The sequence below is a fragment of the Dipodomys merriami genome, unplaced genomic scaffold (genome assembly GCF_024711535.1).
Source record: "Dipodomys merriami isolate MVZ:Mamm:240054 unplaced genomic scaffold, mDipMer1.0.p SCAF_17, whole genome shotgun sequence".
NCBI classification, from domain to species: Eukaryota; Metazoa; Chordata; class Mammalia; order Rodentia; family Heteromyidae; genus Dipodomys; species Dipodomys merriami.
In genome coordinates, this window is record NW_027203048.1 from 14,782,111 (window position 1) to 14,809,258 (window position 27,148).

Consider the following 27,148-nt stretch of genomic DNA (forward strand, 5'->3'; position numbering starts at 1 on the left):
CAGAAACCATGGGAATGGATAAAAGCACCAGGAGAGATCATAGAAGGAGAAAAAATGAAATCACAGGACTAAGCCCTGAGAGACCTCAGCACTTACAGATCAAATAATGGTTCAAATACTAATTGGAGACCCATGAAATAGAGGACCACCAAAACTGAGAGAATGCTTCAAAAACAATGTGGTCAACTTCTGTGAGTTCTATTAAGATGACAACCAAGAAGAATCATTTAGGTGTATTGGCTCTATCAAGAGTTGGTTCTGCTGCATCTTATATAGAGGCGCCATCCAATAGGAAATGAGAACTGAAGAGGAAACACAGCATGTGTGTAAAAGTCAAGAACCCTGGCTGATGAAGGGGTCTAAATCTGTTTGTAACTAAAAAGATTATGGTGCAGGAGACTCTCCATTATTAACAACAGGCAATGTTTGGTCCTGACAGAATGGCCCAATAGGGAGACAAAGAAGGAGGAAAGTAAAACATACAAGAGAAGAGGGCCAGGTAGAATAGCAAGTACCTTAAGAACCCCATCATGGCCAAAGCCCAGAGGGCATGTGGCTAGGCCCTTCTGCTATCTCTGGAGAAACACTAAAGAGGTGTTACTTGATAGTCGAGAGTTACTTATAGGAATGTTTCAAGGGTAAGTCATTCTGTCATTATGGGTGATGAAGTTGGCATTCAGATGGGTGACTGAAAATACTAAACCCACTTAGAAAGCCATTGCAGAACTTCAGATGTGAAATGGTGAGGCTGATGTCTTGTGGAGATCTAGCCAAGAGAGAAAATCAGGAGGGTGGAGAGATTAGATGTGTAGAACTAATCAAAGAGGCCTCCCACTCACTTTTTGAAGACATTAACTAGGGATGTTTGTTGTTTTTAATTCCAGTAGAATGGCTTTATGACTAAAGAAAACGTGTTGTCTAGCTCATGGTTAATGAAAAATCACAGCGAGCCAGGTGCCAGTGGCTTATGTCTGTAATCCTAACTTCTCTGGAAACTGAGATCTAAGGATTGCAGTTCAAAGCCAGTCAGGTAGGGAAGTCCGTGAGAGTCTTATCTCCATTAAATTCTCCAGAAAATGAGAAGTGGTGCTGTGACTTAAGTGGTAGAGTGCTAGCCTTGAGCTGAAGAGCTGAGGGACAGCGCCCAGGCCCAGAGTTCAAACCCCATGATTGGCAAAAATAAAAATAAAAAATAAAAAAAATCACAGTGATTATTTCTTTTAATTTTTCTGGAACTCAGACCTGCTTACAGACATCAACTGGGATGCTCATATCATTAGTTTTTGGAGAATAGTATAAATAAACCTCTGTGACTGTTGAGCACCTTAAGATGCTTGTCTCTCATCAAGTATCTTTGTTTTCTGGAATACACTTGTAAGCTGTAAGACTGCGGCCTCAGTCTTTTTTTTACTTTTTATTGTGAAAATACTGTACAGAGGGGTTACAATTACATGGGCAAGATAATGAGTACATTTCTTATCAAGCATTGTAGCCTCCTCCTTTGTTTCTCCTTCCCATCACATCCGCCCCCCACCCCCCCACCCAGCCCTCCTCCACCCCCTACCAAAGTTGTAAAGTTCATTTTCGACATAAAGACTTGTATGTCTCATGGTTGCAATGGGTCCGCTTCTTTTAGGCTACAAGCGATCACAGGTTCTCACATTTTGGGGCTTTATTTCTCCCATCTATGTCAAGTAACGACGTGATAGCTTGTACAAAAGAGCATCATGTTTTTATTAATGACGAGATAAGAACCAAGTCCTTCTCTGTAACATATAGGCTTGTGTTTTCCAGTCTTGTGGATGTTGCCAGACCTCAGTGGACCTTTTTTTTTTTTTTAAGTTCTACAATATCCTATTGCATTGTCTGGACTATCTCCAAATCCAGTTTTTAATTTCCTATTGGCTACACTTCACTTCTTTTTTTCAGTCTTGTGCTCATCTTCTACTTAACGCTGGCTTTTCCGCTATGCTATGAGAGAAACTTTAATCTCTGTTGGGCCAACAGCCATGCCATTTTCAAATTCCTTTGGGCAGTCATTTAACATCTTTCAGTCCCACTTCTTGGCTAGGATTTGCTGTCTTCTGGTAGGCCTCTGTTCCTTTCAGTCAGGAGTATGAGGTCTGCATTTCCTCTGAGCAGGAACTCTACATCCTTTCCAATGTTAGGACCTTTTCTTTCTTTTCTTTTCTTTCTTTTTTTTTTTGTATCTGTTTTTCCAAGCATTTGGCACTAAATTTTGGACCAATTGCAGCTGAAATAGTAGGTCATTTCCTCTTTTTTTAAAGCTTAATGTTTATTTTATTATTTTATTTTTTATTATCTTTAAGTAGTTATACAAAGGAGGTGCCACAAAGCAGTTGAAGAATACAGTGCATCTTGATCAGTGTCACCCTCTTGGTTCTTACTACCTCCTTTGCCCCTCCCCTTCCCTTAGTTATCTTAATTTTTGATATATACAATGAATAAAGCCAACCAAGAATGCTTATGCCAGATAGCATTCTGGGTCTTCCTGACTCTGTCAGCCCATTGTGCCTGATGCGTTTTCTTCTGAGAGTCTCCCTAGAGCAACATCACCTGTTCTACTTAGATATCAATTATGTTGAAGCTTCATGCTTTAAGGTCAAAGATGCGAGGTCTTTTTTTAGGACAAGAGGCGAGTCCTTGTCAAAACTATCCGTTCGTATGTGAGGAGTCCATGGGTCGCGGGCAGTGTGTTCTGACTTCCGTCTCTCAGTGAACACATACCAGTATGTGGTTCAATCAATCCCCAAGGTAGGGGTGATCTTTTATAACCACCACTAGTTAAGAGGCAAGCCGACTAACTTGGGTTGAGAAGATTGTCCTTAATGAGGACCAGTCCTTTGCCAACTCTGCCACTAACTGCTGAGTAACCTTGATGCAAGTAAGTTTCCCTCTCTAGGCATCCATTTTCTGGTTCTTAAAATAAGGATGCTAGCTGGGCGCTGGGGACTCACACCTGTAATTCTAGCTATTCAGGAGGCTGAGAGCTAAGGATCGAGATTCAAAGCCAGCTAGAGCAGGAAAGTCTGTGAGACTCTTATCTCCAATAAACCACCAGAAAGCCAGAAGTGGCACTGTGGCTCAAGTGGTTGAACACACACCTTGAACTGAAGAGCTGAGGGACAGTGCGCAGGCCCAGAGTTCAAGCCCCATGACTGACAAAAAGAAAAAAGAGAGAGAGAAAAAAAAGGATACTGAACAGGATAATCCTCAAAAATTTCCCTTAAGGCAAAATGGGCCGTATGGTTCATCTAAAAATGTTCAGACATCAGAAAGACCACGTCTCTCCCAAGGGTGAAGTAGCTGCAAATATGTGTGTCAATTATTCATGACCAAAAATGACATCCCACTCCCACAATCCCCTGTCAGGTGTCCTGGCAACAGAGGAGCTTACAAGTCACTCCCCCTTCCCCTAATGGGTTGATATGTTCTGCCCTAATTTGGAAAAAGGGCACTGATGAAACAAGGGTTGGTATTAAGCAACTGAGGAAATGAATTGTGTGTGTGTGTATGTGTGTGTGTGTGTGTAGGGCTTAAGCACTGTCTCTGAGCTTTTCTTGCTTAAGGTTAACACTTGCACCACAGCTCCACTTCCATCATTTTAGTAGTTAATTGGAGGTAAGAGTCTCACAGTGTTTTCTTGTTTTCTTTTTTTTTTTTTTTTTTTTTGTCCATCATTGGGCTTGAACTCGGCCTAGGCACTGTCCCTGAGCTCTTCAGCTCAAGGAGTGTTGTACCACGTGAGCCACAGTGTCACTTCCAGTTCTCTGGTGGCTAATTGGAGATAAGAGTCTCATGGACTTTCCTGCCTGGACTGGCTTTGAACCGTGATCCTCAGATCTCAGCCTCCTGAGTAGCTAGGATTACAGGCGTGAGCCACCAGCGCCCGGCTTCACAATCTTTTCTTCCCAGGCTGGCTTCAAACCATAATTTTCAGAACTCAGCCTCCTAAGTAGCTAAGATTACAGACATGAGTCACTGGTACCCAGCAAAAGCACGTTTTTCCCTCATTATTTCAAGATACTTTATTTTCAGAACAGGTCCCAACACTAAGAGAAGCATTTATTTTTAAATTCAAAACAACTACCAACAACAACAAAAGAAAACAAGACATTTGACCAACAAAATGGACACAAAATACCTTGATTTCAATGATTGTGATCAATTTCATTGTCAAGGTTTTTGGTCACAGCTTTAATCTCTTGATCACTACACAAAGTTGGCCTGATTTGTCCCCTTCTGGAAATTCATGACTGTTGTTCGTACTTTTTCAAATTCCAATTAACTTACCTAAGTAAGAGGGAAACACCAAGAGTCTGGCTTTAACCTTGATTTGAGAATTGGGGTGAATGGTTTGAGTTCTGTTCTACTATGTAGAAACATGGATAACAACCATTAGGTTTTGGGAAAAACTTAGATCTTTGTGAAAGCATAGTAAGTTTAAAAAAAAAAAAGGCACATAAACAAGCAAAACTGACCTATGAAACAGACCAACAGGTAAGACCCTGAAAAGTATGGATTTGTTGGTTGTTAATGATGTTGTCTCTTACTAGGAATTACAGGCAGTTCCAACAATCCAGAAGTGAGGTCTGTTCCTCTTTCTGACATTCAGGCAATGTATGGTTGGGAAATCCACATCAGTGACCCACTATCTTTGCTCTACAATTCTTTCTTGATGTTTTCCCTCATGGAAACATCAACCCCTACACCTACCTCTACAGAGCAACCACACTCATGAAAAATGAACAAGTCTAATAAAAACATACCTAATTGTCAGGACCAATCATTTGAAAGATCGCTGGACACTCCAGCAGATGACTAAGTATTTTTCGTGATAACACTGTCATGTATGGCCCTTCACAAATCCCTTTAGTTTAATTACTTTTAATTAAGTAATTTAAAGCTAATTTTAATTAGCTTTAGTTAATTTCAACATTAAGGGGGAAAAAACCCACTTGATATTTGGATGATTTGGAATGCAGTTTCATCCTCCAAATTCATCTTTAGGAAAATAGCATGGTGTTCACTTGTCCAGAATAACAATTAGAAAACAATCTGTGAGAACTCATACAATCAAAGAACATTCTGATCTAGTTTCCAGTTTTTACCATGGTCATTAAGAAGGGAAACAAATGTCCTCTTTATTACACTATTACCTCATCTCATTGTTGAAAACATGACACTGTGGAGAGTTATATTATATCATTTTCATAAAATATTAGAAGAGCTGGTTTCCAGCAGACATTTCACATGATTTTCCCCTTATCATTACAATCCAAAGTATTGCTCATCTGAACTTTCTCAGTGAATCATTGTTGCAGTAAGTCTTGTTTGCACAGTGCCCAGGAACTCATAACCTGCTGGGGGGCTTATTCACCTTCAGATGAATTTATTCCATTCCTGTGCTGGTGAACAGTATTACAACATTATCCTCTGCCAGAGATTTTACTTTGAATTTGAACTGAAGAACCTACAGATTTCTGGTAGCTTTCTTCTCTCCCTCCTGACATTGTAGTAGAGAAATTTCTGGTAAGGATTTGTAGAGGATTTCCCATCCTGGGTAGTAACCTTCATAAGCACAGCAGGGGCACAAACTGCCCTGGGATCAGAGGAGGGGCCCCAAAATGGGCCTGGAGTAGCAGAAGATAGTGCTTGCAAGGAGGAATATCTTGGGCTAGCTCCAGAAGGAATAAGATTCATTTCTGAGCAAGGCCTAGGGTGGAGCAAGGAGGATGTACTAGGTGAGGAAGCAATTCCAGACTAGGGATTTTCAAGGAACATTGGGAAAATGAGAAGGAGGTTATCTGAGAACTGTGACCACACATATATAGCAAGCAGCCAAAGGACAAAGGAGGATCTATGCTCTATCAAGCAGTGTGGTGGTGGCCAAGAAGAGATTCTGAGCAAGGGAGTAGCACTGATGGATTTGTCTTTTGAAAAGAGTATCTTGGCAACAGTGGGTGGAAAATGAATTAGAGGGAGAGGCAAGATGGAGATAGGGAGAGCAATTAGTGTGAGTAATATCAGAAGTAGAGTGGAAAGGGAAGTTGAAGAAAGGGAGGGGTAATGTCAACATCGCTGGCGGGGTGGCTGGATTTGTTGATGACGGGTGTATAGGAGAAATGGAGTTAAGGCAAGGACAATAGCGATAATCTATTAATTTATGACGAACATCTCCATCGGTCCCAGAAGAGCACTTCTAGAGGACACAGGTCAATCTTAAAGAGAGATTAGATAAACATTAGTACATAGTTGGTAATTGAAATGTTTTTTTAAGTTTGTATCCCTGAAAGCCTTTGTTTCAAAGACTAGCATGATCTCTTTGACAAATGCCCTTCTTCAGGAAGTCTAAAATTAGCAATCATCTGAGTTAAGTCATTGTCGACATAGCTCCCTGGTAGATAATAATCTGTAAATTATTGATCATCCCTGTCTTACATTCAGAAGCATCCAGATCAAATTTGTTGTCTTCTTCGTATTTGATGCTGCAAGGGAGATTCATTTGTGTAGAAACACTGGAAGTGAGGGAACTTGTCACTAAGTACAAGAAGTGGGGGTTAGGAGATTGACAGTGAATTCAGGGGTAGACTTGATAACTGTTCAAGATTATACCAGAGAAGTTCAAATAGAAATGATTAAGAAATTGGTATAATTTGGGGAGGGGAAGGGAAAAAACAAATTGTTTCAAAAGGGATGCAAGTGGATCCATTGCAACAATGAGATGTATAAGACATTATGTCGAAAAATGAACTTTACAACATTGGGGGGGGGATGGGAGGGCAGGGATGGGAGGGGGAGACAAAGGAGGAGGCAACAATGCTTGATAAGAAAGGTACTCATTACCTTGCTCACATAATTGTAACCCCTCTGTATGGTATTTTCACAATAAAAAAACTTATTAATAAAAAAAGAAAGAAAAGGAAATATACTCCAAGGATTGTGGCTGAGGAGAAAGCCTTTGGTTCATCCCCAGGCCTGTGGTCCTGGAGCAAGGCTGTGAAGGAGGGTGGGAAGTACTGTGCATACAGCAGTTCTTAAGATCTGCTTAGTATGGCAGATAACTCTCTTCAGGCTGCAAAAGGGCAGTTCCTCCAAGTTAAATCTTGTCTTGCGAAGTCTAACCTGTAATTTTCTTATTGTTTGTGCTATGATTTCATTATTTTAACATACTGTGTACTTCCTTCATTTGTGTCTCTGAAAACGTGTGTTTTGTGGACTGTTCAGAGGCAGAGAAAACAAGGCCAGGAACTGGAAGTGTTGGAGGAGGGAGAGAGGAAGACAGAGTTCTATTACCTCCCTCCCTTCCTCCCTCCCTCCCTCCCTTCTCTCTCTCTCTCTCTCTCTCTCTCTCTCTCTCTCTCTCTCTCTCTCTCTCTCTCTCTCCTCTCTCTCTCTCTCTCTCTCTCTCTCTCCTCTCTCTACTGCAGTTTAAACTCAGAGCCTTGGACTTGCTAGGCAAGTGCACTAGCCCTTTTGCTTTCATTATTTTTGAATAGTCTTGCTTTTACTAGGACCAATCTGAACTGTAACCCTTTTATTCATGCTTCCCATGTAGTTTTTTAATTGGTTGCCATGGTCTTGACTATTTAACCCAGGCTAGCCTCCATTTACAATCCTCCCTCCCTTTTTCAGGAAAACTTTCTCTCTCTCTCTCTCTCTCTCTCTCTCTCTCTCTCTCTCTCTCTCTCTCTCTCTCTCTCTCTCTCTCTCTCTCTCTCTCTCTCTCTCTCTCTCTCTCTCTCTCTCTCTCTCTCTCTCTCTCTCTCTCTCTCTTTCTCTCCCATTCAGATTGGCATTAATTAGCTGTACAAGGTGCTTTTATTTTTTAACATGTCCATTTCTGCATATAGTACATTTTTCTTGTGTGTGTATGTTGGTTCTAGGGCTTGAACTCAAAGCCTGGGTGCCACCCCTGAACATTTGTGCTCAAGGCTAGAGCTCTACCACTTGAGCCACAGCCTTACTTCTGGTTTCTTGGCATTTAGAAATAAGAGTCTCAGGGACATTTCCTTCCCTGGGCTGGCTTCTAACTGGGATCTCCAGAACTCAGCCTCCTGAGTAATTAGTACAGGCATGAATTACTGGCACCTGGCTGTATAAAACATCTTGAGGATCAAGATCTATCATTCTCCCTCATCCTTCCCAAACTGGTCTCCAAATTTTTGTGTTCTATTTTTACACATGGACATAAAATGTTCTGACTATATGCCTCCTCTTTCTCCCTCTCTTCACCCTGTACTCCAAACAAGTTTCAACTTCCTAGTATTCTTTAATGTTAAATGAAGTGCATGTTTATTGTTAAAAGGGGCTTCATTGTGGTGGACATGCATATACCATACTTAGATCGATCATGCACACATACCTATGATCCTTACCTATGTGCCCACATATAGGTTTGGATTTCGGATCTAACATCCACAGAGGAAAGAAAACATGTAACTTTTGTCCTTTGGAGCTTTCCTTCACTTAATACTATTCCATGTGTTCATTGTGTTATGTGCCCCATTTTCTTGATCCATTCATCAGTTGTAGGGCATCTGGACTATTTCCATAACTTGGCTTTTGTGAATAGTGCTGCAGTGAACCTAAGGATGCAATTTTCTTGTGACATCCTGACTTGCATTCCTTCAGATTAGTATCCAAGAGTAACAATATTTCTGGGTCATATGGTATCTCTACTTTTAATGTGTGAGAAACCTGCCATACTGATTCCCACAGTGGTTGTACTAGTTTACCTTCCCACTAGAAGTATATGATGGTTCCTTTGTCTCCACATCCTCACCAACATTTGTTGATTTGTTCTTGATGACAACTGTTCTGACTGAAGGGAGGGGGTGTGTAGGTGTCATTTTGATTTGCATTTTCTTATGACTAGGGGATGTTGAGCATTTCTTTTAGTAGAGGTGCAGGGTGAAGAGGTTAACTATTTATACTTCTTTTTTGGAGAAGTAAGACATCTCTTTTATGAGAACAATTTTATTAATGAGAGGAAAAATGAGTACAAGGTCATTATCATCAAGTTTACAGAGAACAGAGTGAACTCCAAATCAGCTAATCATTTTGAGCAGTGTTGACATTTAGGGCCTTGAGTGCCTATAACTTGATGATACAAAAAAATAATCTCTTTTTTCATGAGTAATTGGGACTGATTGCCTTCCCTTCCAAATTTACCAGATTTCCATTCATGGGAGGTCATAGTTTGTGTAGATAAGGCCAAGGTTATCTTCAGGGTTGCGTAAACCTTTCTGTCTTCCAACCCATAACTCTGCAGTCAAAACTGTTTCTAGCATTTACTGCAACCCAAAAGGTCAAAGTATTTTCATGGATTACCTCTGCGAGAACATAACAGTCCTTGGACATGAAGAGTTGAAAACATATGAGCCATGCTAGCAGTCACTTCAGTGTGAAAACATTTCCTGAGGAAAAGCAAATGTTTTTCTCATGGAGTCCAGCATTGTCACTGCTAAACTATTCTCATCGAACTATTTTATTAATACATACAGTGTTTTCATAGTCCTTCCTGTTATCAACATCGTCATCTCATACTAATCAAGATGTGTTGACTGCCTCTGTTTACCCATTAGTTCCTGGTGTGTGTCAGCCGGTGTTTGTTGTCTGATGTTCCATGTCTTTTTTGCAGATATTGATGAATGTGTAAACAACACTATATGTGACAGTCACGGGTTTTGTGACAATACAGCTGGCTCCTTCCGCTGCCTCTGTTATCAGGGCTTTCAAGCCCCACAGGATGGGCAAGGGTGTGTGGGTGAGTTTCTAGATTTTTCTCTTCCTCAACGTGTTTCACAGGTTCCTTTCAAAAAAAAAAACCACACTGGTCAATAGCAGGAGAATTTTAAAGCTGGAGACTTGGGGAGAATTTCATCATACTCTGATTGGGTTACATAGTTAAAGATGAGGCTAATTTCATATCTCACGGCTTCTGAAATGGATAGGGACATTAAGAACTCTAGAAGCACAACCTTACATTGGAAAGGCTTTGTAATCAGACATCTGTTTAAACGTTCAGCTGATATGCAGAGCTCTGTTGTCCTCTTATGCAGGAAATAGAGTCTGCAATGAGGTGCAGCTTCTCTGTGTATGAAATGTACCTCCTCACACTGTGCGCTGAATGAGACCTGTTGGAGAACACTTGAGTTTCTATTAATGACACCAGTAACCTTGAAGATTTGTGGGTGCAGCTATATTTCTTCAGTATGCTCTGGGATTGGTGGGGCTGGAAAGAATCTTGAATGTCATCAGATGTCTTAACATCAAGTCCAACACATGGTCATAAGGAAGCAAACTTGTGCTGCATTTTCTAATCAACAGTGATTACTTCAAATCACATGACGCACACTTGCAATTAGAGCAGTATTCATGGGAAAGAGAAGAAAGGTCAACTAAATTGAAAACTTTAGAGGTCACAAGGTTTTTTTTTCTTAATACAAAAAAAAGAACTATGTTTTCTATAAAGCAGATGGTTCTTGAGATGAAGTCAGTAACTTGTTGGTTTGAAAATTCACAATTAAAGCATTAGTTCATTTGCAAACAAAATCTAGAAGTTTGCTATCACTTGAATCATCAACTGCTCTTTTGAGATCGATTATGAAATTTAATTCCTAATCCCAAATGTTATTCATTAAGACAGCCACATAGTTTAAAGCACAAGTATCAGCTCATCTAAAATGCAAATGAACTAATTCAAGAATTATTCACAAGAAGAATGATTCACGATTCATAATAGTGTCATGATTGTCCCAATATATAGGACCAACTCCCACCAAAATTCAGCTGATAAAATTACCTGACATTGGGCTATATTTCAGCTAAATGGGTCCTGATATGACCCTTATTTATCTTCTTACTTTCAACACTTCTTTCCTCACCTATTACCTTCCTGTGACATCTGGCTGCTTAGGATTGCTTCTATCAGGACAAATTGCTTAGCTGGCATTTTCTCCTTCTGGGAACATCTTCCCTGTGTCAGATCCACCCCGCTCACTCTTGAAGACTGAGTTTAGATGCTGTCTCTCAGACACTCCTACTCTGTCCCATTGCTCTTCAGCTGGGCTGTGACCTTCCCCCTGCTTCCAGAACACCTTGAGCACATGCTCTTGTAGTGCTTACAACCTTTGAGAGAATTGTTTAATAACATGCATGTATTGCTCACAGCCCTCCTCTTCAAAGTCATAACTTCCACATGATTTGAAAGTAGCCTTTTGTAGACAGAGTAAATTCCATTCACTGTTGAAACATGAGTTGTACTACTTGAGTCCCTGCTTCATGCTCATTGCAACCTACCTATAACCACGTTAAGAGAAGCGACTCATGTTGGGATTTCATTCAGCACATGAAACACATCCTTAGAGAAGGGATTGTGGGCTGTTGTTTTGTGGACTCAACCAATGCTATTTTACTTGGATTTTTGTCATTCTTTCAAAAGAGATGAGCTGAGTAGCTATCATATGTATTTCATACTCTGCATTGTGTGATATTTCAGAGATAAGTCAGTCACTAGGCCAGTCTTTGGCCCTGCTACATCTCTGCTTAGGCCTGCCCACCCAGCCCCTTACATCCTTCAGGGCAAGACTCTTAACTCACCATTGCATGGAAGGATGCCCGTTCCCAGCTTCCACAGAGCTCTGTGCTCTTCATCCTAAGCGCTTGCTGAAGGCTGTGTGTGAGATTTCTTTATTCTTACCCTGACTTGACTCTAAGCTCCATGAAGACAGAGGTTGGGCTTGCCTGTCCTCACATATAGTTTGTGCCATACAAGTAATCTAGAAATGCATGTAATCTGGTGGGAGAAATTTTAATAGTCATGTAAATAATAGGAGTTGGAAACAAGGAAGTTTCATGTGACATTTACCTAAAAGTGACAAATAAGAACTGGAAAATTTCCAAAGTCAACGTTTCTGGTCTAAATTATATCTGACCGTGTTGGTTAAATATCCTAATTCTACTTTATTGGATGTTACAACAAAACCATCTCCTTGGGTTTGTGTCTGTTTATATATAAAATGAAATGGAAAGCTGGGATAATTATTCCAAGTAAGTCAATAATCCATGAATATTTTGTCCAATAAAATGGGAATCAAGGGTGAATGAGATGCATAATTGGTCACATTTTAAACTTTGTATAAACCATCTCAGAATATCCTCATGAAACCTGATGTTTATACATGTTTAATACCTAAGAGTCACAGACATTTAAAAGTAAAGTTAGGTCCTTGCTGGACAGGAAAGTTATTAATAAAAAAATTTTAAATAAAAGGTAAAAAGTACTGCTGAGTGAGGTCAACTGAACAATACACCTTTCTTCAGGGCTAGATACTGACCCCATGCTGAATAAATCATATTCATAAAACAGACTCTTTGACTGCATTTTAACAATAGTTATTTAAACACAGAACAAAAATATTTAGCAACATAGAAATTACACTGTGGATACCAGCAGAGTTTGCAAAGAAGTAGTGAAATAAGTGATTAATTTCTGAAGCAGTTTAGTTCCCATGAATAATTACTATGCCCAGATAAATATTTATAACACCCTCAACGAAATTCTATTGTCAATTTATGGACATTTGAGCTGCTAGAAAACTGTTTTCTGACATGTGAATAGCCTTTTAAAGAATTTTTTTTTAATGAACTTAACGATTCTGTGATTACTGAAGTGCCCATGCTTGGAATTCCTCCTTAAATTAAGAACTGAGAGTAGAATGTTGGGTCATTTTATGATTCTGATATCTTGAAGTCAAGGAAAGCAAACCTTAGTTGGTCAAAGGCTCCTGCTATGCTTCTAGCAAAATTCCAGGGTGTCCTTAAAGCAAGAATTGGGATTTGGAACCCCTGCTTTCTGTGTTCTCTACCCTTTTGTATGGCCTACGTCTCTTCCCTCGAGGGGCAGGAGTTGATTGCTCACTGAGAAATACCTGGTAAGAATAAAGAGCTATCAGGAGCTGGACTTCTATCTCACTTGATCTGTGCTCCCTTTTCCAGATGTGAATGAATGTGAACTGCTCAGTGGTGTGTGTGGAGAAGCCTTCTGTGAGAACGTGGAAGGGTCCTTCCTATGTGTGTGTGCAGACGAAACCCAGGAGTACAGCCCCATGACCGGGCAGTGCCGCTCACGGGTGTCTGAGGGTAAGTACCAGGGTCACCGTGCATGGGATGGGTGGAGGGCTCTTCTCAGAATCTGGGCTGCCCAAGTGTGGCCTAGACACTCTGTAAGTATGGTAAGAGAGAGCCAAATATCATGCCCTATTTCTGCCTCTGGAAATATCTAGGTACTTCCTCTCTGCCTGCTTTAGCCGTGGAATTAGGAAGCAGGTGATCACTGGTTGGGCTAAATAGTCTCTAGTATGCTTTTGTAGCATGAGCACAGGGAGCAAATGAGTGAGAACATTCGCTGAGGATTGTCTAAAACTCAGAGCACAATCAGCCAGGGTTCAATATGGCCTCGTTAAATTGCATAAATCCCGCTTTCTTGGCCCTTGGAGATGTGTATCTTGACACTTCTCAAAATGAAAAGCAGCATACGGGCCTCTCAGGGTCTACAAAGACTTCCACTTGGAATTCTTCAGGAGTGTTTCCAGAATTTTGGCCTCAGGAGTTCCCTGTTTGCCTTCATTGAAAACTCGACTGAGGCTGTGCGTCATTGCATACAGTGAAATGGATTTCCAGGCAAATTAATCAACTTCCAGCTTGCAGATGCAGCTCACAAACCCTTTTAGGTTTGTGCCATGTAGCACAAACTTGGTTGTATTTTTTTTTCTAAGAAAAAGACAAGTAAAATGAAAGCGCCAAATAAAACATTTTACTGTCTTCCTAAATCTTGATGTTACCCGCACATGTGCTATGGCTTTTACTAGTACTCCATACAGAACACTCACTACATGTGAGATACATTTTTTGCAAGTCACAAGAAATAAAATATAAAAGCATTTTTGTCTATTATTCCCCTCAGTTATGCAGTACAAAAATGAATTAAGTGAACAGAGTTGAGAAATGTTCTGTCTGGTGAGGAAGAGGTGGGCTGTGGCTGAGGAAAGGTTGCTGTTCATTCAAGTGGTCAAGGCACTATGCTTGTGCTATAAAGAAAAGAATAACTGGGGTTGGGAAGGTGGCTCAGTGGTAGAGTGCTTGCCTTGCATGCCTGAGGCCCTGGGTTCGATTCCTCAGCACCACATAAGCAGAAAAAGCTGGAAGTGGCACTGTGGCTCAAGTGGTAGAGCGCTAGCCTTGAGCTGAAGAGCTGAGGGACAGCGCCCAGGCCCAGAGTTCAGGCCCCATGACCAGACCCCCCCCCCCAAAAAAAGAACTGCCATGTTTTTCTGTATCTTGCTATTGTACCACAATAACAAACTATATGAAAACTTGGTAGTCTTAAGCAACTGTCTAAGTAAGAGCCCATTTTTCTTCTTCATCCTTGGCTCCAAAGAGTAGTGGTTCATTTACCGTGTATTTTGAATAGCTATTATAGAGTCATTCAACAATGTGTGTAAAGATTGGGTAGTTGTGGAAAAAGCGTATATGATATGCTGTTAAGTGAAAACAAGGTATTCTAGTGATCATTGTCTCCAGAAGCAGGGAGAATGGGAATACTGAAGGAAGTCATTGTAGGGCTTCATGGAAATTTGATATTTCCTTCTTTCTTTTCCAAACTTTCTGTAATTCTTTAAATGGGAAGATAAGAGTTCTGGTCCACTTTCTAGCTGTGTAAGCTTGGTTCTTTCATTATCTCCACCTCTTATGTTCTCACCTGGAACTAGGGAGAAAAATTCTAGTCACAGATTTATGAATTTGAAATGAAGTCATTTGTTAATCAAGCACAATATGAATATTATAATAAGCTGCATCTGTTGGTCTGTTTCTGAGAAGAAGCCCACTCTTCAAGTTCGATATGGCTTGTTTTACATAAACCCTGCCTACAAATTATCATCTGAGCTGCCTAGTTTCAAGAGAATAGCAGCTTTAAATCCTCTACAAAGCAAATGAACGAAAAAGTCACCGTAGATTTTTATTTTTTACAGTTTTTGTTTCATGTAGGCAGAAGCAGGAGGATCATGCCCAGTTCCATAGCGTTCTTTTTTCTTCATCTGGTCCTTCTAAAGCACTTGTTCTAGAAACAAATCTGTGTTCACACTCATATGGTTTACATACAGGGTCTTGGTTGGCATATTGTGGAACCTACAGGAACAGGGATGTGTGTCCTTCTGCAGGAACCAAACTGCCTGTGAGCTACTCCCTGCTAGGGTGACAGCGGGTATTTCTCAGAGGAGAGAACATCACTGAACCCCAACACGTTGGCTAAGTGAAAATCAGTCCAAGAATCTACTGTTTCACGAAGTTCAACACTTGGTACCAAATTCTCAGCAACTGTTTTAATGTACGACTGAAATGAATTGTATTACAAACATAATATACTCACTGGTCCTCTTTCCCAATGAGTAATTAGGAACGGAAAGATGTGCAATGTCGGACATATTGTTTGACCAGGAGAATCTCTATCGCAACAACAGTCAGTAGCAAAATCACTGGATTTTGTATTATGTCCAGTTCAGAACGGGGCCTGAGGGATGGGATTTCAGAATGGCGGATATCAGAACCGTGCCCAGAAGGGCTACCCAGCAGCTACCAGAAGCTGGTCAGCAAGTAGCTGTCCCATGAGGTGGGTGACCTCCAGAGAGATCCAATAGGTGGCAATTCCCACTATCAGAAAGATATCACCCTTCCACAGGATGGGGTCCCAGATAGCCTCTTTAAGGTATTTTGAAACTCGAATTGCCTAGAGTGTTTATTTTTTAACTCCTTCTTGGCTCCTACATAATTTCTTTTTAGGTCTCAACTAGTATTTTTCACTGCCTGTGACTGGAACTATTAATTTACCTTACTCAACATTGCCTAAAAGCATCTGAAACAGAAATAACAAAAAAAAAATCCATACCCATTCATCACATTTAAGAGGGAATGGATATGAAATATAGCCTGATGCTTTTATTTCCTTAGTGCCTGTGATAATTGCTCAATAAAAACTTTATGTCTTTGGGCACTCTGGAGGAAGTAGTAAATATTTATAAAGTCTTGGCAACTGCAGCCTTCAGACCTTACCCACAAAATGCTGTTCCCTTTCTTGATTGGTGGACAGAGCAGCTTCTGTGGTAGGACCGGAGTCTTAGTCTTAGAACTGAAGGTATAATGAAAAGAACACAACAGAGATTATATCAATTATAAATTGTGATGGTCACCACTTCATAAATTGTGATTGTTACGGTTGTAGGAAAGCAAATTAGACACGATCAGAAATGACAACGCATGTAGGTTTGGGATGATGTATTATAAAGAAGTTTTTCATTTTACCTGACAATTTATAATAGACCCCCTTCATCAGATTTCTCTAGTTTATTTCAGAATTGATCTTTGCATCAGGAGCCAAATCCTGAATGTACACATTTAGAAACCAGCTTAGCTAGTTTTATAGCCAAGCTCCATCATTTATAGGTAGAAACCGAGGCCCAGGCTGAAGTCTTGAACATTGTTCTTAGGGTCACATACCAAATGTGGGGCTGAATTGGCACAGAAAACTAATTTGTGGAGTTTTCATCTTAATTGTACTTATCAGAGCCCAGACTCTAAGACACGAAATTCTTGTAAAATTTGACTTCTTTTTCACATTTCTCCCATCATTAAAGTGATTTACCTTTAAGCTGAGCACTATAATCTTGCCTATTCAGAAGGCTGAGATCTGAAGTTTAAGATTGAGACCAGCCTAAGCAGAAAAGTCCCTGGAACTCAGAGGACTCTTGCCTCCAGTTAACCAGCAAAAAGTCAGAAGTGAAGCTATGTGCCGCAGACCGGGTTCTGTCGGGGACGACGGAGGATACCTAGGGGAGGAACCTGGAATAGGATGGGGAGATGGCAAACAGACAGCTCACACACATTAGGAGTGGATGCTGAGTGCTGAGTGCGATTTAATGCAGAGGATAACAAACTTTTATAACAGAAGTCTTCATAAGAAAGGGGCAAAAGGTTACACAATCTTGCTGCAGGGCTTCATTCTTAGGTGGTCACCAGCTGGTCGCCTGAAAGGCACTTGTTTCCGGCTTATCTCTAAGAAATATAATGGGTTTCGACGTTTGTCACCATCTCACCATTACCTTATTTCTATAGAGGCCTTAATTATCCCATAAGATTTTTCCTGTTCCTTCTTTAATAGTAAGGTCACGGAGGCCTAGATCTAGCAAGTCTCTTAGTAAATGAGAGTACCAGGAAGTTCTTTCTCCTAAGTAGTTATCTCAGCAATTGCCATACATTCCTTCTGTTCTAGCCACGCCTACAGCTTCTTGTAAATTTCTTACAATTCCTTCTGCTGGAGTGACTTTGTGAAACCCCCAATACTTTCATATTTGCTTATGGCTTGTCTACTAGCCTCCATAAGAGGGGTTTCAGGGTAGCACTTAACTCTGGTGAGTTAGTCATATTTTTAAGACACTCATCAGATATTGGAGTCGTCAACACTCTTAAGAAAGAGCTTTGAATAAGGGAACGTTGACAATGAGTAAGTACAATGAACAGCAGAAACAGTAAAAGATTGATAGGCACTCTTATGAGGAGAAGAAAGACAGAAACACATCTTTTCCCGGGGTTTTTCCAGCCTTTTCCCAGGAGTAGGCCTCTTAGAAGCCCTATTCTCCGAGGTAGACTTCGGTGAAGTCCCAAAACTTGGAGATAGGTTTCTGTAAAGCCCCATTCTCTGAGGTAGACTTCGGTGAAGTCCCAAAACTCAGAGATAGGTCTCGAAGCCCCTATCATGGTCTGATAGATGGTTTCCCATGCTAAGTAGACTCTACTGGGGTCGGCGTGGCAGCTATGGCTCAAGTAGTTCAACACCAGCCTTCAGCGAAAAAGCTAAAGCTAAAGCTAAGGGAAAGGGACAGCATCCAGTCTCTGAGTTCAAGTCCCAGTACACACACACACACACACACACACACACACACACATACACACACACACACACACACACACACACACACACACACACACACACACACACACACACACACACACACCTGCCTTCACTATAGAAAATGTTAAATACAAATCTAAATCAGAATGGCAGTCCCCTGCGGTGTCATCATGCAGGGACAGCCTCTGTCACTATGTTGGCCTCTCAAGACTTTGAAGGGACACCAGGCAACCTCTAACATCTTAAGACTGCTTTCCCTTACATCGTGCAGTTAAAACTAAAGCCATTGGCCATGTTTGTTGCCTGCTCTATCATCTTCTGTAACATTTCACAGAACTCTCTCCTTTTCTTTTCCCTGTGATTGATGTCTGGCCAGAATGCTTCCCTGTGTCTTCCTACCCTGGCCTGCTCTGTTCCTGTCTCATCCTTAGGCTCTTCTCTTGCCCACCACTTACATCATCCTGTCCCCAGGCGACCTGAGTTTAGGCGTCTGGTTGGCACTGTGTTCTGCTGGGGCATTTCATCTGCTCTCGGTTAATTATCTCAGCAGTGGAGCTGCCTGCTGCTGAGCTTCTACCCATCTGTCTGAAGGTCACACTTCTGTTTCCGCCACCTATCAGACCTTTCTGCAAGATGGTCTTGTAAATGTCCGCAGCTGACAATTATCCCAAACTGAATGATTCTCATTCCTCTGTTTGCACTGATTTTCACTTTTCTCTCTACCCAGTCATACAACATATCCAAGCCATCATCACCATCATCACCCCTGCCCATGCCACTTCCCAAATGTCCTTTGAACCTGTCCCTGCTCCTGTGACAGCTGCCATGGACCAGGCCATCCGCACGACTTTCCAAACTCCTCAAGTCTCCTGACTTCTCTCCTGGCTGCACTCACCAGTTCTCGTCCCATACTTTGTCAGAGTTGTTTTCAAGACTAATCCGGTGTTCAGTCCTTCATCGGGCTGCATAAAGTTCAAATCCAATAGCAGCTATCAACAAAGCCTTTGTTTTCCAATGTAACCAACCTCCATCGCATCATCTTCCATGCTCGCCAGATCTATTGGCCAGCCCTGGCTCTTGAGAAATCCATGTTTTCTCAAGTCTGTGCCTTGGCCCTGTTAACTCTTCTGCCCACCCTTCCCTCCCTTGCAGATGTGCTTCTGAAAATCTTACTCATGTTTTCTAAAACTTCTGCTCAACTGGTCCCAAGGTGGGACTGCTAGGTTCTGCCTTGGGGTTTTTATGATGCTTTGTTCATTGTGGCCCACCATCTGGGTGCCATGGTTCTGTCTGTACCTAGTCCCCTGGAACTTGTTTTGCTGCCTAGCATAAAGGAGACCTTGCCTGCCATAAAGAAGACCCTTGATGGCCACTTACTGGAAATGTCTACGCTCCACCTTGTATTCTTTTCCAGTTAGTCCTTTTCTTCCATCCTTTTCCCACCCAGTTCTGTTAGAAGGAAACTACTTTATCATTTTGTGAAAGATAGAGACATGCTTAAGTGAGAAGATGTCTAGTCTCAGATCTGTGTGGGGACTGGCTCTTTTGCTTATTTTGGCATAGTTTATAAAAGGAAAGAAAGGAAGAAATATCTCCTTTTTCTTAGGGGACACCTGTCAATAGAATCAAACAGCACTCCTGTTCTCTTCCTGGAGAGGGACAAGCCAGAGCGGTGGATGAACATATATTCTTAAAGACAGGAAACCACATAGAACAACAGGCAGCTATTATATCTGGCAGAGCTGGGATTTTTTAATGTGTTTAGTTAACCTGTAAAATAAATGGACATTGAAAGACTTTGTGAAAGATAATTTGATCTCACACACACACACACACACACACACACACACACACACACACACACACACACACACACACACACACACACACACACAAATACCTTTGGTAGGAAAAAACAAGTTAAAGATGGTGAGACCACAGTGTTTATTATGCAAACATTGTAAAATGCCAGAAAACTCCTGGGGTCTGACTGTGTATTTGTAGTGGACCTGTCCCATAAATGTAGGTGAGAAGGAAGAAAATATGTTCATTTGTGTTATTTTTGAAAAATGAAATCAGCTTACATCCACATCCACAGAGGATAGAACAAATCACTAATTACCAAACCATGCTTTTCATTTTTTTTCCTGCTACTTATAGAAAGAATCTAAAATGAGGCTCAAGTTTCAGATAAAGACTTGTCAATATTTTAATGAGCCAACCCATCAGTTAAAGTGACCGGTTCCAATTTTCTCTATAAATCCTTGTATATTCCTAATACGGTAAGGTACATACACACTAATGCCTTGGGTGAGTGACAGAGTAGATCCTGGAGCAGCTGTAAATGAGACCTGAAAAGGAATGTCTTATGCTCCTCCTTTTAAACATTTCCAGACGTTAAAAACGTCCTTCACCTCACACTCAAGCATCCAGGCCCTACAGGGCCATATGGCCCTCTGGTTACAGACAAGGCTGGAATGCTGCGCTGTCTGTTCATTCTTCTTTCTTGCTGCTTTCCGAGTCTGGTTCTTACTCTTCAGCATACCTTCCCACCCCCACCCCAACCCCCGCTGTCTTTCTCGGAAGTACTTTGCTCTCAGGAGCCAACTGCATCTATTATGTTCATTTTGCTTTCTGCTAACTTTGTTTTCAGTGTCTAACAATGTATAACCACCAATATGATCATATTTTACTGTGTCCCCCAACCTCTGTCTAGCCCAGGCTCACCTTTCTTCTAAGGCCCGTACCAAAAAAACCAAGTGTGTCTCATGAAGTCTGTAGCAAGAAGTCCAGATCCGTTAGCAGGGTGAGAGATCCTTTTATACTGTATAAGCATGACCAACATTTTAGAATGTCCCTATTTTCTGCTAATGTCTTCATCAGGAAAAATTAAAAAATAAAGTTTTGTTCACTCTGGTGAGTATTTATCATGTACTCTGTGTGTGTGTGTGTGTGTGTGTGTGTGTGTGTGTGTGTGTGTGTGTGTGTGTGTGTGTGTGTGTGTGTGTGTGTGTGTGTGTGCTAGTGCTGGGGCTTGAACTCAGGGAATGGACACTGTCCCTTAGCTTTTCACCAAAACTGATACTCTACTACTTGAGTTACACCTTCATTTCTATACTTACAGCTCTTTCTTTCTTTCTTTCTTTTTTTTTGGGGGGGGGGGGTAGTTAATTGTAGGTAAGAGTCTCATGGACTCTCAGGCTGGCTTCAGACCTCAGCTCTGAACCTCCTGAGTAGCTAGGATTTCAGCCAAAAGCCACTGGCACCCAGCTTAACATGTACTTTTGAAGTGCAAAGCCTTAAGTCAACCTGTCTTTGTACAGAATGACATCACCCCCTACCCCAACATCGAGGGCAGAAGCCCCTGTGTCTACCACCCAAACCCATACATCACGTGGGGTTCATCTGTCAACACACTCAGGTCTCAGCGCCACACCGTGGAACTGCCCACCCAACAGATCTCCTAATTGGGACCCTGGCTCCTAGTTATAACTAAGTCCTCCAGAGACCCCTCACCCTTCACACATTCCACCACACAGACTTAAGTTTACTCCTCAGTATGCACTTCACAACTCATTTTTTAGCCTTTTATCCCCCTCTTACTATGTTTCAGAAATTCAGATGTCCTCTCTGCCAGGGAGCCTTCCTTGATTATCTTGTCGTCCACCTCCCCCTGCACTGTACGTTGGGGTATGTGTCCATGAGTGGACCGTTCAGTCTGGAGCATGCCCAGTTTGTTGCTGTGACTCTCCTGAGCTCCTCAGAGCAGGAAGTGTGTGGGCCATCCTCTTTCGAGGGGATTTTACTCCTGTGCCCTCTCACCTTCATTCTAGTCTTCCCAGCTAGTTACCATCCAAAGTTACCAACTTGCTGTGCTCTCCCTTTTTGTTCACAGCCCTTCATATCCAGCCCATTCCCAGCATGGGTACCCTAGAACTTACCCTAGCTTTCTTCTGCATTCCACTTTAAGAAACAAATAACACATTGTTCTTCACTGTACATTTCTCTTAAAAGAGAAAACAAGTGGCGGGGGAAATTCCATGTGAATTTTTAAGATCCATGTTACATCTTGAAGCATGACTCTAGGATCCTTTTTTTCCCTTGTAAAAGTGTGAGGTGATAGAAAGCATTTGTTCCTGTTGTGTATTTTGAAACAGAGGAGAACCAAGCCTCCTGGGAGACTGTTGGAAGTAGAGCCTGTGACGGTGCTTACTGCAGAGCTTTAGAAACTGACTTCTTTTCAGAACGACAGGCAGCTGTGTTGTACTCCTACCTATTTGTTGGGTGATACGTTGGATATGGTATTGGTATTCCGTTCCCAGCACCAAAATGAGCCCCACAGAAAGGAATCCCTAGGGGAAAGAAAGAACAACCACATATAAAGTCACTTCTTTGTGTGTATGCCAGCACTGAGGCTTGAACTCAGGGCCTGAGTGCTGTTCTTCAGCTTTTTCACGCAAGGCTAGTGCTCTACCACTTGAGCCATGGCTCCACTTCCAGCCTTTTGATAGTTAATTGGAGATAAGAGTCTTCAAGACTTTCCTGCCCAGACTGGCTTCAAACCCTGATCTTCAGATCTCAGCTTCCTGAGTAGCTAGGATTATAAGCTTGAGCCACAATTGCCTGGCTAAAACTCACCTACTGGTTATAGCCAATAGAATTAAAATGTACAAACTGATGCTTATACCCAGAAGTTAAGCCAACCTCTGAATATAAATTGAAGAACAAAATCTGAAAATTCCAGAGAAGAAAAAAAAAAGATCTATTTCTTAAAGGTCTATGGCAGAAGATATGTGGTATAGCTAATCTTATTCATAAAATCTTCAACAGAAATAAAATTCCATTCTTTTCCATTTCTAACACTTTTCATAACAATAGATTTGCTCTTTAGAAATGATTTTTCCAATAGGAATCCTCTATTCTTGGCAGCATTGTCCCAAACTAATAGATATTCTTCAAAGAAATTATATTTTGTGTATGTACTGATCAGGTTTTCCCCAATGGAAAAATACTCAAAGAAGTTGATTGTTTAAAGCTTGGGAGATAATAGGGAAATAGTTTTTCCCAGAATGACCTTTATGGATTGTTTTATTTAAAAAAAAAAAAAAAGAATGTGTGTCTTTTTCCAAGCACGGATGAGAGCCTGCCTAGCCTCCACTTCAGCTGTGTAAACATGGAGCTTTAAAATAGATTGGAAAGAAAATAAGAGCAAAACTTTAAAACACATACATGCGCACACATACAGTGTAAAACCTGAATAATATAAATACATCATCAATTATTTCCCTTATGAAAATAATGTATGTATCCTTTCCCCCCTCAAAAAAGGGCAAAAAACAAAAAGGTAATTTCTTCTCAGTTTCTACCAGGAGAATTTAATAACTATTGTAGAAAAACAAGACACTATTTACCATATATAAAATATCTAAGTATGTAGTTACATACACGTGTGTTATGCAATGCTCTTGACATGCTTTCATTGAAAGAAAGCCTAAGATTTCTGATTCCCTATGAATACAGCCATCTTCACTGAGCCCATACTCCACAGAATTACATTTTGTAATACATACCAAACATAGTTGTATCTTCATGCACAAGGAAAAAGTAGGATCTTTTTTTTTACCACAGACTATAAAGTCAACATGATTTACAAAACGCTCTGTTGCTTTCTTGACTTATATTTCTCCAGCAAACTAAAATAATTGAGAAGAGACTGACCATCATCTCAGCTATTTGGGATGCAGAGATTAGGAGGACTGCGATTTGGAGGCAAAAATGAGCAAGACTCCGTCTGAATTAGTAACTCAGGTCTGGTGATGGGATCGCAGGTGCCTAGAAGGCTAGCTAGGAAGGAGGATCACCATCTAAGGCTGACCCTGGGCAAAATCCAGGAGACCCTTTCTGAAAAAGAACTACTAGCAAACAAGGGCTGGAGACATGGCGCAAGTGATATGAAGCCTACCTAGCAAGTGTGAAGGCCCGAGTTCAATTTCCAGTACCACCAAAACTTAAAAAAGTAATAATAATAGCAGTAATGAAAGCAATAATAATAACTTGTTTATCCTAGCATGTGGGCAATGTATATACCATGTTGGGGGAGGGAGATATACAACTTTCTGCAGCTGTTGGGATGACTGAATAATAATGTAAATATGTACCTTACTTTTCCCAAGTAGCTCCGTGTACAAGGGCTTGGCACTCCTCACAAAGGGGCCTTCCACGAGAGAGGGCCTAGTGAAATTCTGTCCTATGCACACTGGTGGGGAGCTAGGCCAGATGAGTGCAGTGGCGTGTCTTAGGCACTTCACGAACCATGAGGAAATGATTTGAAACTGCTGTGTAGACGTCAGCATTTCCTGGTTTCCTGAGACACCTGTCCTGGGTTTGGACTTAGCACCCATTGATCACAACCAGCTTATGGAGTGCAAGCCCAAGCTGTCCAAAACAGTGTTGTCAGAGGATGAGGTAAAATAAAGCGTGGCACGGGGGTCTTGGTGCTCTCATTGATGCTGTGAATTCTGAGAGTCAGATGAGACTACTGCTGCCAACGTTGCTTGTTTTCAGTGCCATAAGAGGAAAGACAGAATCTTAGTAGCTTCTCTGATTAAATTTTATGAACTTTTAATTTAGAAAGGCCTGTAGTTTGTTTTTGGTACTAGGTCTTAAACTCAGAATTTTACACTCTCTCTTGGCATTTTCATTCAAGGCTAGTGCTCTACCACTTGAGCCACAGCTCCCCTTGTGGCTTCTTGGTTATTAATTAGAGATGAGTTTCATGGACTTTCCTGCCTGGGATGGCGGGACACCACAATCCTCTCAGCCTCCTGAGTAGCTAGAATCACAGGCATGAGCCAGCAGTGCCTGGCTTGTCTGTATTACTTAATATATTGCTCAAGTTCCCACAGTGGATTGACAATACAGGAAACTATTACAAAAACAACTCATTGAATTTCTGAACTATGTTTATCTACCAATGAGGGGGAAAATAGCATGTCTTCCCTCATCCTCACTGGTAAGTGCTTTCCTAATTCCCTGTCATTCCTTCAGGCCAAAGAATCTGGAAACAATAAAGTGCCAATGAAACGTTTCATTAGAATTAGTCTACCTAGCTGTGATAGCAGTAGTCAGCATTTCATTAGTTTTATCATCAAATGAAAACTATTAATAAGTTGTAACTGGTCATAGGCAGTCATTTGGGCCCTAGCATTTGGTAGAAAACGAATTGGACTACTTTCTTAGCCTCATCCCCAAATAGTGACCCAAAAGGCGTGCTTCAAAATGTCAAGTTGGATAGAACTTGGTCATTTGTGTTACCTGCTAGTGGGTAGATTTTTGTTTTTTTACACTCCTATTCTAAAGCCCCCAGTCTGTGCTTTCTAAGAGGCTGAGTCTGTTAGCAGAAGTTTTTCCTAGGACCCATGCGAACAGTGATCAGAACCCCAACTGGAAATTTTATTCCAAAGTTCAATTAGCCATGTTATTTTATTCAGAGTCAGCTCTTTGCAGTCATTTGAGTATCTGGGTTTTCAGCAATCATCTGCTGTTTTATGGTCTCTGAGTTAACTGAAGAATTTTCCTACTTGTGGCCTTCTCAGAAAGGATTGAGAATGCAGTTAATTTCAGGAACCACCAAAGGGTTAAATATTGTGTGTAGCCCTAGATCTCTGCTCAAGTGTTGGGGAATATTTTCATTGATTTAAGTAGGTGTTACAGCTTTGTAAAGAATGGCACTAAAAGCAGATATGGAAACTATCCTCACAGCAAAATTTAGAAGGAATAAAGAAATCAGTTAATGTAAAAGGGAATGGTTTTGACAGATTTACGCTCTTGGTGTGCATTAGAAACCCACCAATATTCGAGGTTCACATTGAAATGGAGGAGGTGGACCTTGACAATGGAAAAGCTGGGGACACATCCATTGCTCTTTTCCCTATCGTGGTTATTTTTTTTCCCTTTATTTTTCAAAACACATTTCCCATTGTGCTGTAAACTGTGTTGTGTGTTGGATAAGGTAAATCCGAGATGTCTGGTCAACACTTGCTCTTCTCTGTTTAGATGTAGACGTAGATCAACCCAGAGAGGAAAAGAAAGAATGCTACTATAACCTCAACGACGCCAGTCTCTGTGATAATGTACTGGCCCCCAACGTCACCAAACAAGAATGCTGCTGTACATCAGGAGCTGGCTGGGGGGACAACTGTGAGATCTTCCCCTGTCCAGTCCCGGGGACTGGTAAGATCTGCTGAGTGTGATGGTCATGTTGGTACGGGGACATGGGGTGGCCGTGGGCCTGGAAATGCCCTTGAGACTTTATGACTTTGAGACCTGGAGGTTGACATGGCCTAACGTAGGGACTTGAGGTCAGGCGAAATTCCTCTGTGGTGAGCTGGCTTCACTCCCTCATCCCTCACATCTCACCATGAATTCTTAAACTCTGCCCATCCCAGGAGGTCCTGTTCCTGCATAGGATATTTTAGAGGGGAAAAAAAGATAATTCATTTCTATTCTCATTTTTATATGAAGATCAACCTTTACTGTGTATGACACAACTTTACCCTGAAATATAGTTAAGCTAAGATTTTTCCTTTATGGACTCTTAACTAAACCTTTAAAAAAAATATTACATACCATGGTAGTACAGAAATAAAAATCATCAAGTAAAATGTGGAGGAAGCAGGAACTTTGTGTGTGTGTGTGTGTGTGTGTGTGTAAGTAAAATTATGAAGTCATTGGCTATATTTGCATCTAACTGTAGCTCTGAGATTGTGTTGAATTTATTTGCCTGGATTGCATTTAAGTGACAGAACCTGGAAAAGCAAAGTTGAATTAAAACCTGAGTTTAGGGAAAGATGTGGGGGACTTTTCCTCCCTCCCCCCTCCTTTTTCAATGTATTTCTCTTTTCTTTTCCCTCTCCTAAAATCAGCCGAGTTCACGGAAATGTGTCCTGGAGGGAAAGGATTTGTCCCCGCAGGAGAATCATCCTACAACACGGGTGGTGAGAACTACAAAGGTCAGAATCAAGTGGAAACACCCCTCAGACATCATGGTAGTGGCATAGCTTGGGTCACACAGAATTGTGGTGTCCTTCTGGGCCATAGAAATGAATTGCAGGGGCTGGGAAGGTGGCTCAGTGGTAGAGTGCTTGCCTTGCATGCATG

General features: G+C 41.3%; 1 protein-coding gene across 6 annotated transcripts in view; it reads left to right on the forward strand.

The window, feature by feature from the left end:
- The window catches only part of Ltbp1 (latent transforming growth factor beta binding protein 1), a 405,289-nt gene that overhangs the window by 348,725 nt on the left and 29,416 nt on the right, over positions 1-27,148 (forward strand). For 3 of the 6 annotated variants that reach the window (XM_070025342.1, XM_070025344.1, XM_070025345.1), the window contains 4 exons: positions 9,665-9,790; positions 13,024-13,167; positions 26,045-26,221; positions 26,914-27,000. In XM_070025342.1, the coding sequence (XP_069881443.1) occupies positions 9,665-9,790; positions 13,024-13,167; positions 26,045-26,221; positions 26,914-27,000 (534 nt within the window). The remainder of the gene's footprint in view (positions 1-9,664; positions 9,791-13,023; positions 13,168-26,044; positions 26,222-26,913; positions 27,001-27,148) is intronic. The other 3 variants (XM_070025343.1, XM_070025346.1, XM_070025347.1) reach the window with 1 other exon arrangement.